At 38.8% G+C, this 21216-nt stretch overlaps 1 protein-coding gene across 1 annotated transcript in view; it reads right to left on the bottom strand.

Moving 5' to 3' along the window:
• Nucleotides 1-358: 358 nt before the first annotated feature.
• The window catches only part of ANGPTL5 (angiopoietin like 5), a 35002-nt gene continuing 14144 nt past the window's right edge, over nucleotides 359-21216 (bottom strand). Inside the window, exons 2-8 of the mRNA XM_063444936.1 lie at nucleotides 19582-19753; nucleotides 17892-17995; nucleotides 14893-14986; nucleotides 11104-11204; nucleotides 7099-7219; nucleotides 1552-1737; nucleotides 359-959 (exon numbers count right to left, since the gene is read on the bottom strand). Of these exons, the coding sequence (XP_063301006.1) occupies nucleotides 640-959; nucleotides 1552-1737; nucleotides 7099-7219; nucleotides 11104-11204; nucleotides 14893-14986; nucleotides 17892-17995; nucleotides 19582-19753 (1098 nt within the window). The 3' untranslated portion in view covers nucleotides 359-639. The remainder of the gene's footprint in view (nucleotides 960-1551; nucleotides 1738-7098; nucleotides 7220-11103; nucleotides 11205-14892; nucleotides 14987-17891; nucleotides 17996-19581; nucleotides 19754-21216) is intronic.

Genomic DNA, 21216 nt, shown 5'->3' with positions numbered 1-21216 from the left:
TTACCTGAGCTAACAACTGTTATGTGAAGGAGGAAAGAGATGTCTACCCTAGTATTTCATGTTGTCTGGACAGATACATTAATTGGATCCAGGGCATTACTACAGCTGAAGTCTGTTTGATAACTGCTACAGGTATTTGTTACTCACAGCAGGGTACCCTCTGCACCATGGCCTTTACACCCATGCACCCTCTGCACCATGGCCTTTACAGTCAAAGTTGCTATGGTGCTTAGTGTGACTCTCCAGTGGTTGCACAGCAAAATTTAGTCCTGAAAGTTATACTGTATAATAAAAGGGTAAGCTGCAAAAATGACAGTAGGTGCAACTGACTACCAAAAAATTTCCAGTGACAGTGGTATCATCTGAATGGTATCGGCTTTTAATTACATCACACTAGACAAGAGGATAATCTGTCATTCTATTTCTGCAAAAAAACTCACAAAATGTTTCGTACATCAAAAACATTTTGTAACAAGAAACTTCATCTACTGTGTGCCCAATGATTAACAATATATGTGGAACAAACTCATGTTAAATCATAAAGGTGCTTACAAAATACATTACACAAATCCAATGTACAATTTCTAATAACAGGTTAACAAATTGAGCTGTAGTTAGATATGGACACCAATGGCGCAGTCATTTATAAAATGGTTGGTATGTTCTCCTGATCTTCATTGAAACAGATTTAATTTTTACTGTGGAATTGTCTTGTTTCCATGTGCTCCAATGAATGCCTGGTATTTCCACACCCCGGGTAACACGATGAGCACCATTCAGGTTGGCCAAGCCACATTGGTTAAACCACCAGCCACTCCTGTTGTTGAGTGCACTGCAGCTGTTTACAGATTTGCCGTGCATAGTGCATGATGGGTAGCAGCCATCATTATCCATGTCAAATGTGCTGAACGGCATTGCGTTTTGATTGTGCTCGTTCCGGTGGCCTCGAATAGCATCACCTACGAAATAATAATTCACAAGCACTTCTTACATTTAGGTATTGTAAAAAAAAATGTTTTGTTTTTTAAATAAAAGTAATCTGTGCAGATGAATAAAAGGTGCTAAAGAAGCACTTTAATTACTGATTATTTCATATAGTAATTTATTTTTGTTTCCTTTTATATTAGTTTCAGCTGTTTGTTTTGGCATTTGTTACTGTTGGAACCTGTATAGCTCGGGGAATCCACAAATCTTCACCAACACTGTTCCTTTTGGGTGGTGAGTTGATCGATGGAAACTAATTGTGATTTGATATTTTAATTCTTTATTCATGTTGGTGCAATATTTAAACTCATGTGTTATTTTGTACAAACAATACTACACTATATATATTTTACCTGGCTTATTGCTTGAAAACCACAAGAAAACAACTTACTGCAGAAATAGTGGATTAGGTGGTATGCCTTTTACTAATCACTTTTCGTAAAACATAGAGGTTATTTCAACAAACTATATTTCAACAATAATAGCAAAATTAAATAACAGAAAATAATCCAATTGTAATTAATATGTTTGTTATTTTAGAAAGGACAGTTATACTAATATTCTTACCTGCTGTTCCAAAATAGCGTCCAACGTGCATTGTAAATGAAGTCTTTTCGTCTTCGAGCCAAAAATTATCATATGTTGCATAAGCTAATGCACCATCTTCAGCTTCCAAAGCAATATTCAGCATGAAGCTGGTGTTTTTCTGACTTAAGATGCAGAACGTCTTCCTGAGACCGAGCCAAAATTCCCCTGTGGAAGCAAACAATCTACATGCTTAATAATGTTCTATTCATTAAAGAGAAGAATCTTGGACAAATATTTACAGTTAAGAAAATGTAAGTGCAAAAAGAAGCGTACAGTTGAGCCTTTGACTGTGGAATGCAAAGCAATGATCCGTGTGCCAATCTGTCATTCTACTTTTTAATGAGCCTGAAAACAAGAAACTAATAAGGGAGTTGTTTGTCTACATATGTACACAAATGTTTGTATTATCGATATAACCCGCCAACTGGAATATTGTGACTGAATAAAATCTCTGTGTGGTGAGTAGAAAAGAATGTTACTTTTATAGACGGTTTCTCTTCCATGTGGCATTGAAATCATCTGTTGGAACAACGTAAGTCACAATTGCTGTATGAGCCAGTATGCAAATGTCTGGCCAGAACACATTGTCAGAATATGGTTTAACTGTGGATGTCGCAGCCTAGCCCACAGCTGTGACCATACAGACAGGTATGGAATATATTCATAAAATGTTGCATATGACAGTATGCAATATAATATAATTATAAGTACTGAACTAGATTCTAACTTCGTCTTCTTCAGTACAGCCATTGAACCAGAGGAAGTGATGGGTGCTTTCTTAGTTATATTACTCTGTTTCTCTGAACAAAATACACAGTGACACAATGCTTTAAAAATGTCACTTACTGGTTCATACATTGAAGTCTATATACTCTGTATTGCAGTGAGCAGTGTATATTTTTAGATGAGCAAATATAGTTTAAGAGGAATCCAAATGAGAATAGACTTCAATAAATAGTCATATGAGATGGTGCCTACTCAGGAGCATCTCAACTTTCTTTTATCTAATGTAAGCAATATAGAGGTAACACTTATGTACGCCCACTCTAACTGCTGAACATGGCTTGTCATTGAAGCGGTTTGATGCTACCTTGCTCTCTGACCTCAGTGGAGATATTTTACCTGCTCCTTTGCCTTTCCAGATCTATCCAAATTATGCTTGCAGCAAGAGTAAACTACACGCTAAACTTGCATGGATATATAATTTTTCAAAGGAGAGAACCTAACCCATGACTTTGTGCATGAGTGTTTGGCAGCACAGGAGATTACTACACACAGCACTGTTTCTAAATCATATTATAAATGGCTGTTATCAGCTTACTAATAAGTCACCTATGTGATAAATAAAACTGGGGCATGTGGATACATCTTGCTGGACAATGCTTATGGAATAAGACAACAATATGAACCAGAATGAGACTCCTGACAGGTGGAGCCTCTTCCTGATCTCTACCCCAAAAAAACAAACTAAAAAAAAAAATGCTTTGTTTGGTTGGATGTTTTAACAAATGTAGGATAGTTTTGGGGTGCTGAATCCAGACATTACATTGTTTTGTTGAATTGGATCTGGTTTTTGAGATAATGGATACCCCTCAAATTATGATTTTACCCCAATACGACCTGTGGCTCCTGACATATGCAGCTGGGTTTGGTCTGTCCTTTTACTCTGTAACATTGTTTTTATCCAATGTAATCTAATATTATCTTGAACATTGTTTTGCATATAATTTCATATTGATTCTTTTTTTTATATAGGAATTTGAGTTCTTCACGTAGAGGCTTTTTATACAATCATAATGCATTCTAATACGTTTGTGGCAAATACACTCTGCAGAAATAAAGGGAACACATTACTGACTTTGTAAGACACCAGAATATAGAAGAAAGGCACTCCAACTGCAAAGCAAATTTATTAGAACAGAAGGTGCACAGCAACGTTTCGACCCACACCTGGGTCTTCGTCAAGTTACTTCACACCAAGCAATACAAACATTTATAAGCCAATAACAAAGACCCAGGTCTTGGTTGAAACGTTGCTATGTATCTTCTGTTCTAATAAATTTGCCTTAAACGATTGGAGGAACTGATGAGAAAATATAAAAGAAAAGCATAGAAATAACGGTTTTCTATTCATCAAATGTGATTATCCAATTATCCCATTATCAGTGTACTTTGTTTTTATGTTATTGTATTGAATAAAACGTAATGAGTTATTTGTATGATATGAGTCAGTTTCCATGTGATTTGCAGGTAGGGTATGTCTAATCATTAAATTGTTTGCATTTTTTTACATTTCTCTATGGGGGTATCCATTATTAAAAATAAAATTAAAAAAAATAGAGCCAGTCTAGAAAAATCAATGCCATATTCAGAATCCGCAACACAAACTTACTCTAAAATCGATCTAATTACAGTTGTTGACCTGTGTTGTTTATGTAGCCCTTTAAACATGGAAGGGGAGGGGGCACATCCAGCATATTGTGCCCCTTTAGGAGTAACAGAACATTAAAGTATTGTGTTCATTTCGTATGTCTTGTTTTACAGACAGTGAGATTGCACATTTGATTTAACATAGAATGCATATTTAAAAATAACTAGTTCAATTTCTGTATTTATCTCACCTGTAACATCACTCTTAAACCACATCACGTGTAAACACCCAGATAGTTGTCTGTGAAATATACACTTCCTTACTGACACCAATAAATAGAATTGTATCCAAAACTAAACAGGAAGCATAGTGATTATACAGGCACGGAATTTGTCACAATATACACTAAAGCCTGCTCTGTGTTATCCAATGGAATCGTGGTTTTTTTTGCCATGTGCTTATGCCAATCTATGTCAGACTGAATGTTTAGAAATAATATAATTATAGAGCATCAATAATGAGGGGGGAAAAGTATTTCTGGGATGAGACAATAATGTTATTGTGTTGTGAAGTATTACATTATAGATCAGGGCTCATAATTACGATTCCATTCTACTAAACTGGCCTATAAAAGTTACTTGCCACAGCAAGCATGGAGAAACATAGAAACATAGAATGTGACGGCAGATAAGAACCATTCGGCCCATCTAGTCTGCCCAAACATTGAGGGTAATGGAGGGTCAATGGTAAGCTCATTTCTCCTTACTGGGCTGAATTGTGTCTTGACAATGGATAATATGTGAGTGGCAGCTTTGAGTCGTGTTTGTGATATATGGATTGTTGGGCTGTATATGATTTTATGTATGAGTGTATGAGTTTGCATATTATGATGTATGGATGATTGGGCGGTGTATGAGTGTATGAGTTTGCATATTGTGATGTATTGGTGGTTGGGCTGTGTATGAGTGGGGATTTCCGCATGGCTCTTAACGTGCAGCTTAAAATAGATAAGTATCCCCTTCCGAGGATAGATGATCTTTTCGCATAATTGGCAGGTGGCCAGCAATTCACCAAAATTCACTTAAGAAATGCGTACCTACAGTTATCTGTACATCTAGTCTCTCGACCACTACTTTTCCATCGGGGTATGATCAAAAGGATTTTGGCATTTCACCTGTACCAGCTGTCTGGCAGCGAACAAAGGATAAGATGTTGGCTGGAATTCCTGGGACACAATGCCTGTTAACTCTCCGAGGCAAAAGACAGTGCCTGTTAACTCTGCCTGTTAACAAAAGTGCCTGTTAACAAAAGTGTTGCTTTTATAATTTTGTTCTGTGTACATACACTGAACAAAATTATAAACACAACCTTTTTGTTTTTGTCCTTATTTTTCTTGAGCTGAACGCAAAGATCTAAAACGTTTTCTATGTACACAAAAGGCCTATTTCTCTCAAATATTATTCACAAATCTGTCTAAATCTGTGTTAGTGAGCACTTGTCCTTTGCCGAGATAGTCCATCCACCTCACAGGTGTGGCATATCAAGATGCTGATTAGACAGTATGCTTATTGGCTGGCCTCAAGAAAAGGCCACTCTAATGGTTCAGATGATTTTGGCTCTGTGAAGCCAGTGTAAGGACTGACAGAGGGGGGAGGTATGGATGGTACAGGCAGACAGGAAGATGAGCCTCGCCGCCGCATTCATTATAGATTGCGGTTGTCAAGTCAAGAGATGATAGCAGTATGATCCAGCACCTTGGCTGCATCAAGCATTAGATAGGGGCGGATACAAGCTATGTTTTTGAGATAGAAGCGGCGGGATTTGGCAAATATTTATCTACAGAAATATTCTGTGCCACTGGATTTTCCTTTGTAATTTTTAAATATTGTGCCACCACTGGATGTGGAGATTATCTACCATCACTGGTCACCATACATCCATATACAGGGATTGTACTGTCCATGCTGACTACACCAGAGCTCTTAATAGTAGTGTGTGTTAGTCTTTTAGCACATTGATTAAACTCCTCACATTATTATTTCATATTGCACCTTTTGTTTGTTTCTGTTTGTTTTGAGATTCTTGGAATTTAATATAAAGAATCTCAACTGGTTTATACATGTATATATATATTATTACGCTTAGGGACTATTTTATATAATAATTAACCCTTTTGTGCTGTTTATTTCCAATCTAGCTAGTAAGCTTGAATAAGTATCCACACCAAACTCTTACCCAGTTTCGTGAAGGAACACTCCATACACCATAACCACTACAGTGTGTTGTAGAGCTTATGGAGCTGGAAGTGCCCTGGCATCCACCCCTTAACTACTGTAAGTAGTTAAGCTGTTTCAGAAGAGTGTAACTTATTACCTGGTATTCATAGGGCACCACTGTATGCCTCTGCAGGAGCTAACCCATTGGCTGAGAGCACCAAGATAAGCCCTGCACTACTGGGCATGACTCAGACTCAGGCAGAGAGCTTCCGACTCTCTAGCTGATGTAAAGGAGGTGGAGAGCAGCACTTGATTGACCTCAGGTAAGAAGTCAAACCATTCTGACACAGTTTGATTACTTGCATTGGGAAGGGGGGGGGGCAATGGACTCCTGGCACCATGACCACTGTTATTGTTTTTTATGTATTAACTGTACTTTTTTTCTTTTTAATAGCTCTGTAGAATATATTCTTGTTATATAATTTGAAAGAACATAAAAAATATATGAGATACTCACAGAGCAGGCCCTATCGGAAAGAAAGAACCTAGCTGGAACTTCTGTGTAGTCTTGGCATAAACGGTCAGTCAAGTCTTCACTGCATGAACATCACAGCAACCTAAGCTGATTGTTTGAGTCTTACACAGACCTTGTCCAAGAGGAACTGTTGATATCCCTCTAGTCTTGGTGAGCAAGCGGTCTATGTCTTACTCTCCTCAGAGAATTAGGGTAACATCAGATGTGAACCCTTTGATAACTGTGCAGAGTGATAGGAAATGTATTTGATAGAGATCCATAAGAAGCCAAAACAATCATCTGTGGTTATGTTATTTTTGCAGAAAAGCTTTACCTGTATTCAAGGAGTTATGGATCTGGGCTGATCTTATGGGTGAGATTGATAATTAAACTTTAAGGGATACATCACTTCAGGATGATATTACCTGACAGGTCCCCAAATCCATCCATGTAGTCCAGCCAGGTCCTCTGAAAATCAACAGTGCCATCAATTCTCTTCTGAATAACAGTCCATCCTCCTCCTTTATAATCCATGTCACAAAACGCCTGACAAAATAACATTGTTAAAAAAAAATTGTATTTACGCTTTACCCAATTTATTTTCGTTTCACCAAGGTGTCTTAAATCTATACATTTTACTTCTTTGGAATGTTGCAGAATATTGTCTTACATCCCTCCCATGGATTTAAAAATAGATTATGTTATAAACATATTTTCTCCTAAAAAGACATCTGGGTGAGTGCTTATCTCTTTGTTCCCTCTTACCTTGGGATTTATATACCTGTTTATTTGTTGCATCCGTCCCCTGTAATGTTTAAGCGTGTAAACAAACAGGAAACCAGTATCTTTTTACACAAATGGGTGGTAAAACCATTCTGTTTAATTTTTTTTTCTCATAAAGCATAATAAAATAACATTGCAGTTTGTGAGATTACGTCTGCACCCCAGCAGATAAAAAGTCAAAGTAAAGTATCCAAGACTGTTTTCAATATTAACTTGCTAATTTTTCTATTGGAAAATCAGTCAATTTCAACAATAGCTCTCATCTATTCTGATTCTCATATGCCAAAATATGTGTTACAAGCAGGGCCGGACTGGGAAAAAAAATTGTGGCCCTGGCTTTTTTTAATCACAGCGGCCCAGTGGCAAGGGGGGCAAGGTTAGAGAGAGAGTGTTGGTACAATGTACTTCCAGGGACGCCATGCACAGACCACTTCTAAAAAGCTCTTGCATGAAGAAAAGGCCCTGCACAGAACAAGCAAATTTAATGACACGCTTCTGCTGAGTTTACTTGTGACTTGTCTCTGGTGACTCCTTAAAGGGACACCATAGTCACCAGAACAACTACAACTTAATGTAGTTGTTCTGGTGAGTGTAGTCAGTCTCTGCAAACTTTTTACAGCTAACACTGTCTTTTCAGAGAAAAGGCAGTGCTTACATTACAGCCTAGGGACACCTCTAATGGCTACTCCTCAGACGACCACTACAGATGCTTCCTAGGGGAAGTGCTGCACAGTGAGCAGCACTGACAGTCAGTGTCTCCACCCTATACATGTAGACATTGAACTCTCCTCAAAGAGATGCATTGATTTAATGCATCTCTATGTGGAAATGTTGATTGGCCAGGGCGGCCCCCAGCCCGCCTCCTTTTCTGCGATCAGCGGCGTACATACCGCAGTCGCAGGGGTCACAGCTGTGACCGGGCCCGTCACTCCAGGGGGCCTGGCCACCCTGCGGACCCCTGCGACCGGTTACCCGCCTCCATCTTTTACGGCCCCAAGAGGTCATGGATTGTCAGGGGGCCCGGTCAGCGTTAGGTGCTTTAACAGCGCGACCGGGCCCCCTGTGATGACATCACAAGCTGGGAGGAAGTGACTGCACGTCACTCCTCCCAGCATACAGAGAGCCCATACAGGAGGAAGGAGGAGGAAGTCAGAGTGGGAACTCGCATCAACCTAAGCCACCATTGGACCCCAGGGAATGTCACATTCCTGCACCTAAAAGGTAGGAAACAGGAGGGTGACTTAAACATTGTGTGTGTGTGTGTGTTTGTTTGTTTGTATGTGTCTGTGTGTATGTGTCTTTGCATGTATGTTGTGTGTGTGTGTGTGTGTGTGTGTGTGTGTCTGTCTGTATGTGTGTGTGTCCTTGTATGTATGTGTGTCTTCTGTGTGTGTGTGTCTGTATGTATGTGTGTATGTGTCATTGTATGTATGTATGTGTGTGTCTGTCTGTCTGTCTGTATGTGTGTGCCTGTCTGTTTGTATGTATGTGTCTTTGCGTGTGTGTGTGCCTGTCTGTGTCTGTGTCTTTGTATGTATTTTTGTCTTGTGTGTCTCTGTCTGTGTGTATGTGTGCCTGTCTGTGTGCCTGTCTGTTTGTATGTGTGTGTGCCTGTGTGTGTGTCGGTCTGTATGTATGTATGTGTCTGTGTGTGTCGGTCTGTATGTATGTATGTATGTGTGCCTGTCTGTTTGTATGTATGTGTGTCTGTATGTGTGTACGTATCTATGTGTGTGTGTATGTGTCTGTATGTATGTGTGTGTCTTCTTTCGGGGGGCAGGGCTGGCCCACGGATCAGTTTTCGCACCGGGGCCCCATGGATTGTGTGTACGCCACTGTCTGAGATCATCAAAATTGACCATCTCAGCCAATACAATGCTTTCCTATGAGAAAACATTGTGATTGCTTGAGATCATCACTTCTGATGATTTCAGCCAATGAGGCAGGTTAGGGGCAGAGCATTTAGGAGAGCAAGGTGGGCTAGATTGTGTTTTTAACACTATAGGATCAGGAATACATGTTTGTGTTCCTGGCCCAATAGTATTCCTTTAAGTGGGGTTTCAGAGGACAAAAGGGTCAGGAAAGAGTACTGTACATGTGTTTGTAGGGTGCTTGTAGGATTGCATTTGTAGACTGAGGTGACTGTAGTGTGGTATTTTTGTGTTTTAGTTGCACTTGTGTTTTGTGTGTGGTATTATGGCTAGGGGCTGTAGAGAGTGTGTGTGTGTATAAGTACTGTAGGGGTCTTAGAGTGTGTATAGGCGATGCAGCGAGTGTGTACACAGGAACTGTGGTGTATGTATGTATAGGTGACGTAGTATGTGTAGAGGTTGTAGAGAGTGTGTGTTTAAGGAATATAGTGTGTGTTTTTTGCATAATGGGGATCTAGTGTGTGCATAGGGGATGCAGTGTGTATGTCAGGAATGTAGTGTGTGTGAGTGGTGCAGTGTGTAACTAAAGGCAATCTAGTGTGTGTTGGGGATCCAGAGTGTGCATAGGGGGTGTGGTATGTGTATGTGGTGCAGTATGTGTATTAAGGATGTAGTGCGGTAGGTCAGTAGGTGTGTAGTGGTGCAGAGTGTGAAGGATGATGTGTGTGTGTGGGGGATGCTGTGTATGTGTGGGGGTAAGGGGTGCTGTGGGTGTGTGAAAGGTGCAATGCGAGAACTTTTTTTTTTAAATAAATGTCATTAAAAAAAACTTTATATCCCCCCATCCTTTCTCTTACCATTGGCCAGGGGGAGGGGACATAAGGCTGCAAGTCCTGGTGGTCCAGTGGCGGCACATGCTGCTCCTCTGCCTGCAGGCTGACTTTACTTCTCCCACGAGCAGAGCAATGTATCTGAGCGGTGCTATTGTAACATGCAGCAACGCTACAGGCAGCCTGCTCGCAGGAGGAACACAGAACTTTGTGTTCCTAGCACTTTATTATCCCTTTAAAAAATACTTTAACCCCAATAGGACCAATGATTTATTAGGATTATCAAAATGTTTAGTCTACTTGCTAATTTGTATTATGTTTTCAGTACTTGGACTAATTTGCTCTCTTACTACATAAAATTGTAGATCATCTTAAACTCGTTTTCCTGGCACTATGTAGTCCTTAGATCCCCCCACCCTCATGGCTCCCCTCCCGCTGGGCTTAAGGGGTTAAAACCTTTCTCCAGCGTCGGGCTCCCTCAGCGCTGGTGACTTCTCCTTCTCCTGCTGACGTCAGCGCCCAATGCGCATTCAAACCGCCCATAGGAAAGCATTTCCTATGGACGTCAGCATCTTCTCACTGTGGTTTTCACAGTGAGAATCGTGGAAGCGGCCTCTAGTGGCTGTCAGTGAGACAGCCACTAAAGGCTGGATTAACCCTTAGTGTAAACATAGCAGTTTCTCTGAAACTGCTATGTTTTCAGCTGCAGGGTTAACCCTAGATGGACCTGGCACCCAGACCACTTCATTGAGCTGAAGTGGTCTGGGTGCCTATAGTGGTCCTATAAGATATGACTACGGTATGTTTCCAGTTTCTTCACTACTTGTTTTACTTAAACTGATCAATCTTAAAATTGTATTTCATTCAAGTTGTGTGAAACACGCAATAAAGATTCGATTTAATAAATATGTTTTTGTTCATTTCTATTTTAGATTTGATTTATTACCTCAAATGGAGCATTAGATCCTTCAGGCTGTATAATGTATAAGCCACTTGGGGTTTTTGAAACTGGACCAAAAGTTTCCTTAATATCTGTACAATCATAACCTAAAATAAAAATAATAAACAATTTCACCTACATATAACCAGTACACAGAACAATGTATCACTTTAATTTCAAACTTGTTAACTATGAACATGATTCATTAAGCATGGTATATATTACGCAGTTCACAATTCTAGATGTTTTGGCTTATATAAAATATTAAAAATGTTAGCATGCGTTCGGATAATGGTAAGTGTCTGTGTTATTTATTTCATTAAAGTGTTTATTTCAATCACATTCCAAATGTAGACTTGTAAGCTCACTTATTTTAAGATACTCAGATCCCAGACTAACATAATGTTCTAATAACAATCATAGGGTTTTTTTTTCAACAACAGATGTTAGTTCGGATATAATTATAACTATAAGCAATAATTAAACCATACTCCTCCATCAATATTATTTGATACTCCCAGTGGGTTGCATGCTTATGAGATTAAGAAAATGTTTAATTATAAGTTATAACTAGACGATTATTACAAAAACTGAGAGCTTTATTTAACTTCAAATAAGTGGGAAGAACCGAATTAGAGGGCCAGATTAATAAAAAATAGACCTGCATTTAATTACTAATGTAGACCATGTTTACACACTCTAACAGTGATGTTTGACATCTGGTTCAAAACGAGAATTGGGTTCGGATATGTAACCCCAATATTTTTCTCTTGTGGATAAACTGCTAAATTTGCAATAAAATGTTTGGGGGGGGGGGGGGGAGAAGATTGGATGGCAGATGTTTAAACTGGGGGGGGGGGGGAAGTGTTAATGTTGACTTTTAAAAATTCTACTGAATCTTTTATGATATATTTAAATATCTCACTTTACCAGAATATAAAAAAACTGGCAAAGTACAGTTGTAATCAAAATTGTATAACCCCCAAAGAAAATCAGGTTTATTGTGAAAATTTACAGACTTTCAGCGGTTTGCAATGAACAAATCGAACAAAAGCAAATAGCTCAACACAACATATGCTTCAAGTGGTTTCCCCAAATTCAACTGAAAATACAACTTATAATGATTTCTCCAGTCTCAAAATTATTCAACGCTTTCATGGTAAGTATCTTTGTTACTTAGTAGAGCACCCTTTTGCTGTATTGACCTGCAACAAATAACATGCATAGCCAGACACAAGGCATTACTGAGGAATGTTAGCCCACTGCTCATGAGCAATGGCCTCCAGTTCAGTAATATTCTTGGGTTTGCGTGCTGCAGCCGCCTTCTTCAAATCCCACCAGAGATTTTCTATAGGGTTCAAGTCAGGTGACTGTGATGACCACTGTAGAATTTTCCAGGACTTCTTCTGCAACCAAGCCTTGGTGGAATTTGAGGTATTCTTGGAATTATTGTCTTGTTGGATCGTCCAATGACGCCCAAGTTTCAGCTTCCTCACAGATGGCATGAAGTTTTCTCCTAGGATTTCTTGACACTTGAATTAATCCATCTTGCCGTCGACACGCTGCAGGTTTCCAGTGTCAGAGGATGCAAAGGAGCCCCAGAGCATCACCGAGCCACCACCATGCTAAACTGTAGGCAGAGTATTTTTTTCAGCGTATGCTTCTTCATTCTTCTTCCTCCAGACATACTGCTGATCCACTGGGCCAAAAAGTTCCAGGTGTTTTTTTTTTTTTTTTATACTCCACAGAACTCCCAAAACTTCTGTGGCTTAGTTATATGATTTTGAGCATATTGGAGCCAACTTTTCTTGTACTTTTGGATCAGTAGTGGTGTACATTTTGGAGTTCTGGAATGGAAGCCTTCTATGTTTAGTACACGCCTTACTTACTCAGTGCCTGTTGCCAGCAAGTCTTGCTGCAGGTCTTTTGCAGTCACTTAAGGGTTTTTTTTTCAATCTGCCATTGATAGCTTCCTGTTTCTTCAACTTTGAACTTTCAAACTATGCTTCCAACATGTCTCTAGTGCCTTCCCTACCTTTTTGTATCCTGTTACTTGTTTGTGGAGGGTGATAGTCTCTTCTCTTAGCTTTGTGGACCATTCTTTTGACTTAGCTATATTTCTTACATGCAGTCAAACATGACACTCAACAAAACCCTAGTCAGTTCAGGTTTTTCAAGTGTTCCAGCTCAAGCACACCTGGTGCAACTAATGAAGCAGTTAATTTGTTGCATCAGGTGTGCTTGAGATAACACCTGTTTTGCATATTTGTGAGGTATTATATTCAGGGGGTTGAAAATTTGGTAGACTGAAGATTTGCATTTTCAGTTGAATTTGGAGAAACAATTGAAGCATTCATTGTGTTGAGCTACTTCAATTGCTTTTGTTTGATTTGTTAAAAAAGTTTTTTTGATCACTTGAGAAAACCCGAGGGCAAAACCGGTTGTGACTATTCAGAAGGACTTTTTAATTTGCTTTTATTTCATTTTGTGTGGTATGTTACAATAAATATTGTTTTTACCCTTAACATTTTATGTTTTTTGTTTTTTTATCCTGCATTTATTTTATCATCGTAAAGGAGCCTCTCCAGGGATCATTACAACTTCTACTTCTACTCATATATATCCTCGGTGGGGATCATTCCACCCAAGCTGATATCATTGAGCATAAGGTGCTCATGAAATTTGGAGTAATTTTCATACTTTTCCACACACATGGATCTTTTTGGCTATGTTATTTTTTTATTTTATTTTTTGTAACGTTTTGTTTTTGTTTGTTTTTTAAAGTCATTCATAAGGAAAAGTAAGTACTACTTTCCTTATGTATAACTTGAAGGTTGACAAAAGGTGTAACATTAGTCAAGCACCACAACCTTTACCAACTTTACTATGGACTATCAACCTCGTACTCTCCTCCTGCCAACATTGTGTCACTACCGTGAGCATTGTGTCATCACTTCACTGTGTTGGCTCTTGTGGGACCCCAACAGTGAACCCAGTTCCACAGGCACACTAACATGGCGGCACCATAAATTAAGACCCAGTAAGATCGGGACATCTTGAAATAAAGTAAGTAGCACTGGTCCTGAGGCCACTTAGTGTTGATGGAAGGGTTGATGGATGGGAGGGAGTAGAAAAAAAAGCATGGACAGGCTTGGAGATGGGTGCAAACCTAATGACAGAGCCGATTTAATAAAGGTTAATGCATTGCTTTAAAGTAACTCTATCCCTTTCTGGGCTCCTTGCATCGCCACTAGGCATGGCTTGAGTTTCAGTAGAGGTAAGTTATATTACCTTCTTCAGCTCCTGGTGCTTCATCTTCTAAGAGCTCACGTAAATGCTATACAAGTGCAAGAGTACAACACTGATGTCTATGGAAGATCCCACGATCTTCAGAGCCTCCAGAGATATTGTCTTATTATGGGGGAAACAGTACCTTATTCCCAAAGCCGTTGCTAATTATGGCTATGGGAAGTAACAAAAGTTGTTGGTGGTAGCACCACCTTTTGTTAAGTTTTGTCAAGGCAGAGTAGTCCCTGCTTTGTCTTATGATATCTTTTGACAGCATTGGAATTTAAATTAAGTTGATATTTAATAAAATTCCAGCACAGTTGTTATGACCATTTCGTAAAGATTTTATCTTCATAAAAAGGTCAATGCTCATTTCTTTTTTTGGTTGACAGAGCCGCTTTAACATGCTCAATACATAGTAGAAAGTCAATGCTTCAGTCCTTCACTTAGGTAGGGTAATGCTTGAGTAGAATGATTGACCTACAGTCCCTGTACGAATGTTCTTACCATGGGTTTGAAATGGTCTCAAAGGAAAAGGATCCGTGTGTTTTTTCAAGACTTCTGCATTCAAAAGAAGAACCTTATTGGTTAGTTCACTCACCTAAAGATGTAATAATAGGGGAATTAAACCTTATTACTGCAAATTACAATCAATATGAACCATTAATGTTATTTTTTGCTACTAAATATTTTTCTTTGCAAATTACACATGATTTGTCAAACAAAAAACATGATCAATGTATCTTTCGAATATTGCAGAGCAACCATGACCTTACTTTTCTTTCTGAAGGTACTCTTAGAGCAGAGGCAACAAAACAGAATATTATAAAGTGGTAATTTTAGTATTGCAGATAAGAATTGGAATGAGATCTGCAAACTCTAGAATCCCAGAGATGGGCATTGTGTTCCACTTTATTTAGTCAAGGTGTGCTAAAGTTATTGACATTGGGAAGCACTGTCAATTTTTAGATGTGTAAATTCTAGAAATGATTCTTCCAGACTATGCAGATTATTTTGGAGAAGCTTGCATAGCGTAAAAAAGTATATATAAAAAAGGTGAAATATAAGTGAGATTGGAAATACACTCACAAACAAACGATAAATTCAGGCCTTTCACCCTCTCAGGGGTTATGTGATGAGTATGGGTATCCTCCAACACGGTATATGTGAATGTAAAAAAATGCAATATAGTGAAGTATGTTTAGAAATATACAAATCACATTTATTCATTGCACTTACAAAATAGCAGCATAAAAAGGCATCTCTCCATATACATATGGAACTCCTGGTGGTGGTAGTAGAGTATCCGCAGTGGAGGTCCAGAGCCAAATAGAAGAAATGCAGGATTCGAACAAATAAATTAAAAACAAAAACAATTTACATATATATAAAGTTCGGTTATATCCAACGCGTTTCGTCCTGTCAGATGTCGGACTTCTTCAGGGATAACCTTAGGTCAGTCTCTGATGGTATATATATCCTCATAAGCAATTTTCAGAATCCGATACACATGGAAATACAACTTGCGTTCCATTGATGAAACGCAGCAATCGAGCGCGAAATCCACAGATCCTCTGAAAACAGTTCCGGGTTGTAGTGCGCATGCGCGTAAAAACGCGCATGCGTCAACTTAAAAAGACCGCTACCTACAAGGGACAGAAAGCAGAAAACGGCGGAAAAATCGCCTGAGCAAATGATCACATAAATTCTATCAATAAGATTAAAAATACAGATGTGATGGCATAATGACTATCTCCTATTATTGATTTATTTTACATGTGCACATATATATGTGTCTCTTGGTACAACCAATGTATATGACATTACTTGCACGAATTATATATATAAGTGTATGTCCAAAAACTGGTGTATACAGCTATAGTTAAAGACTTAGTTAAAAGTCTGACTTACTATGTACAATCCCATTAAAGGTATATTAACCCTCACATAGATGGAATTCGTATATTGCATATACACATGCAGAATGAATGGAGTTAAGTCTTGAAATAATATATATAGATCAAAATTGGAGATATAAATGTAACAATAGAGATACAAATGTAATGATACAAATGTTATGATATTACATAGGAATTATATTATCACTACATAGAAAATATTTACATAAACAAGGAGAACAAAACCTTGCATATAAACATTCCCAAAGAGATCGCATGAAGAGAACTTGATTAGATAAGACCTTGTAAATCAATTTCTTGATTGAGCCCCAGATTTAGTTTTTAAATTGAAAATCCACAGAGCCTCTTTTCTAACTAACTCTTGTAGCCTATCTCCACCTCTCCACCCTAATTGAACTGAATCTATTCCAAAAACTTGTAGGGTATTCCAGGAAAATAAAGAACAAGAATTGCAATGTTTTGGTACGCTGTGGTCAATTTTCTTTTTCCGTATGTTGTTGTAATGTTCTAATATTCGGGTGTGCAATTTTCTGGCGATTTTTTCGCCGTTTTCTGCTTTCTGTCCCTTGTAGGTAGCGGTCTTTTTAAGTTGACGCATGCGCGTTTTTACGCGCATGCGCACTACAACCCGGAACTGTTTTCAGAGGCTCTGTGGATTTCGCGCTCGATTGCTGCGTTTCATCAATGGAACGCAAGTTGTATTTCCATGTGTATCGGATTCTGAAAATTGCTTATGAGGATATATATACCATCAGAGACTGACCTAAGGTTATCCCTGAAGAAGTCCGACATCTGACAGGACGAAACGCGTTGGATATAACCGAACTTTTATATATATGTAAATTGTTTTTGTTTTTAATTTATTTGTTCGAATCCTGCATTTCTTCTATTTGGCTCTGGACCTCCACTGCGGATACTCTACTACCACCACCAGGAGTTCCATATGTATATGGAGAGATGCCTTTTTATGCTGCTATTTTGTAAGTGCAATGAATAAATGTGATTTGTATATTTCTAAACATACTTCACTATATTGCATTTTTTTACATTCACATATACCGTGTTGGAGGATACCCATACTCATCACATAACCCCTGAGAGGGTGAAAGGCCTGAATTTATCGTTTGTTTGTGAGTGTATTTCCAATCTCACTTATATTTCACCTTTTTTATATATACTTTTTTACGCTATGCAAGCTTCTCCAATTTTTTCATAGATTCGATCTAAGGACATTTGATCTACATCAGGTTGTCCCTTCTTCATACGTATTTTGGGTGGTTTCCACTTTTGTTTGTTTGCTATACATTTTCTTAGGTGGTTGTGAAGTTCACCTGGGGCTACCCATAATATACGTGTACATCTTTAGTGTATATACTTAGTTTTTTTGTTTCATATGCAGATTATTTAACTAGTTGATGTCGGAAACAAAACTCTGGCAGATCCATCTAAACCATCTAGATCTGCTTTTCTTTCTGCTATACACTGACTTTCTAGACTTCCAAGGATCAAATTCAAAGTCTCTAATGGACCTCGAACACCACTATCTAAAGAGAAATTAACACCAAGGCAAAAAAATACTGATTGTACCTGATTAGAAAGAAACTCCAAGGATTTTTGTTGTTCTTCTAACATGTTCTTCAACATTTTTTTGGTACCTCTTGCATAAGTAATCAGAGAAATCTGCAAATTTCCTACCAAAAGATTTTAAAGAAAATTCTAGTTAATAGTTATATGAAAACAAATCGAGGGCTCATTATCCACTGTAGGTTCGGTAGATGCTATTCAAACCACAATGGGTGGCATATTAATTAATTAATGATGTTCAGAAAGTAAAAAGGTGTGCCTTAAAGAAAAGGAATACATTCTACTACGGGAATCCAAATAAAACTGTAGTGTATAATTGTGGACCGCAAGGTTATTAGCCACCAGCCATGTAAGATGACGTACAAATTAATTTTGTACTAGGTTTGGTGGTATTAAAGTATTTAGTAAATGGCAATTTGCAAAAATTGTGACTTATCTTCAAAAAGCACTGCAGTTTTAGGAATACAAACATGTATTTCTAACCTAGAGTGTCCTAATCCATGTTTAGAATTAGCTCCCCCTCCTGTTACCATGTAAGAGAAAATGAAAAAATAAATAAAAAGGTTTTACTTCCCTTTTTTCCTGCACTAAGACTCACTCGGTTCTACTGTATGCTCCTCCTCCAACAACGTCATCATGAAGGTGGCCCTACTTCAATGATTTCCAATCCAAATCCTCCGCATTCAATCAAATACTTCTCATAGGTAAGTATTGAATCCAGTTCTTTCCTATGACCTGCATTTGTTGAATTATGATGTTCTTACAGTGTTTTCCCAGCAGAAACCCACTAACCACCAGAGAGAAGATCCAGTGTGTGTGTGTGTGTGTGTGTGTGTGTGTGTGTGTTTATGTGTGTATGCATGAAAACATGCATGTGTATAGTAGATAACTCCCTAAATTGGTAGCCTTATTAGTGATTACCATATTTAAAGATAACACATGTTTGTGCTGTTAGCAGATAGGCAGATAGCTGACTTTTTTGGTGTCCTTAAATAGGGTAATCCCACATAAAGATAGCAAATAGGAGAGTTATCTACTAAACAGTTCAAAGATTAACTTTAAGGGTGGTTATTAGTCTGCCCAGAAAAAGAATCCCTGGTGGCAAGTGGGACTTCTGTGCAAATTTGTTGTCTGACACCACCGGCACAGCATGTTACCCCCCCAAGGGGAAATTGTGAATGCCTCCCCCTCCCCCCTAGTTTTGAATGATATTTTAAGTCCCCCCTATATTTTGTTCCTAGGGTCACCACTGGCCTGCTCTCTTCCCTATTCACCTCCATCCAAGAAGGTGTACAGGCAAGATTGGCAGGTATGACATACCCTAGTTGATGCAAAAATATCTCTGCGTGCATGTGTGGACATATCATACCTCCTCCAGTCATAAGATGGGCCTTATAGTCCCATATGATTTCTATTCATGCAGAGGCAAATGCATGGATCCATTTAATGGCTGGAACATGCTGGCACATTAGTGAACGTAAAAAAAAAAGTGAATTATAATGGTCCCATGCAACTCACAGAGAACATGTTTCACTAGAGGTGGGTAGGCAGGCCTGAAGATTCCAAACATTATCAGCTTCTCCATTGCACAGTATGTGGGGCAGTTATAGGTGCCTGTAAATAACTAATGAGCCTCACTCCACTTGGATTCCGTTATATTAACATGCATTGTTTCTTAGAAATCAGCACTTACTGCACATGTTATATTTTTTTTCTTTTAGGCTCGAAGTCGTTTCCTTGCATAAATGGGAACATTTCTCATAAGTAGCTACACTGCTGGTCGCTTTGCTTCTCTTTTTTGTAACTGGGGTACCGTTTTTCATAACTTCTTCAACAATGCCGAAAACACTCTTGATTTCATTACCCTTGAAAAAATAATTATAGTTTAATTAGAAATATTTATTTTGCCAATTTCAAGTTTTGTAAATATATGTTGAATTTTTTTTTAAATAAATCTCGATTTTTACTTTCCATGATTTGCTGCTTTCTTGACATATTGTTGTAGCCTTAGGGATTAATTTATTAATATATACCATTTTCTCCCTTAAGAACTAAAGATAGGTATGGATATTTTGGCCCATGAAATATTACCTTCCTTATATTAATGCAAAGGTAGGTGGTCCCAGTGGTACTTCCCTAACCTTAAGAGATTATATAATGCCCCATGCAAGGTAGTAGAAATTCCATCTACTAAAGTACCCTATATCAGGGATAGGCAACATCTTACAGCTATAATGCTGGCAAAGCATGAAGGGATATGTATTCGTCATCTGGAGTGCTGATGGTTGCCTACAGCTGTTAAGCTCAGTGGCGGATCCAGGGGGGCAACGGGTCAATTCTTTCCCCCTCCCCCCCCGAGAAACTAGTAAAGGGCAAAGGCTCTCCTTTTCTCTTCTCTGCCAACCCTGCTGAGTGCCTTAACGGATCAGAGGAGAGATCTCCCTCACCAGCCCAAAGGCACTTTCCTGGGCAGCCGGGAGGGGAATTACAGGACCCGGGACCTGCAGCTTTGCCGGATTCTCCTCTCGCGAGCTTGGATCATTGCGGCAGTTATCATTTCGCGAGAGTAAACTCTAGCCCCAGGAGCTAATATTTAGTATATTTATTTTAATTACAAACCACATATATATTCGCTTTAATCTGCCCCCTACCACCACACACACACAATAACTCCCTACACATTCACACTGCACCCCTCCCCCACACACACGCTGTACCCCACACACAGGCACTGCACCACTCACACAGTGCACCCCTTTCACAAACACTGCACCCCTCACACACTGCATCCATCACACACATTGCACACACGCACACTTCACCACCCACACACACACACACATTGCACCCCTCACACACATAGACACACTACTGCCACTATCCCAAACTACAGCCCATATCCCGGCAGACCACAGGTAAGTTGTCAAATGGTTCTTAGATGGTTTCACTACTTACTCTGGGAGGGTGCCACGCAGTCCTGGCACCATAACCACTACAAAGAACTGTTGTGGTTATTGTGCCTGGATTGTTTTTTTAAATAATCTACCAGTGCCCCTCCCGAGATTAGGTTCTGTATCCACCCCTGGTTAAGCATCTGATATACTTAACATAAACCATTACCCCACTATTTCAGCAGTTTGTTGTACCCCATAAGTTCTTTCTCACCATTTATCTTCAGCCATCCCAACTACTAAAAGCTCCTCTCAGATGAGCTAAACCTCAGAAAATACCATTGTTACCAAATTCGCATATTAATTGGGTCACTATTGCTGTAAACAGAGACAACTTTGTGTTATATGTGTTATTTTATTTGATCAAATTTATATTA

The sequence above is a fragment of the Pelobates fuscus genome, chromosome 1, assembly GCF_036172605.1.
Source record: "Pelobates fuscus isolate aPelFus1 chromosome 1, aPelFus1.pri, whole genome shotgun sequence".
Classification (NCBI taxonomy): domain Eukaryota; kingdom Metazoa; phylum Chordata; class Amphibia; order Anura; family Pelobatidae; genus Pelobates; species Pelobates fuscus.
The sequence above is the reverse complement of the archived record's forward strand: the minus strand, read 5'-3'. Positions and strand labels throughout refer to the sequence as shown.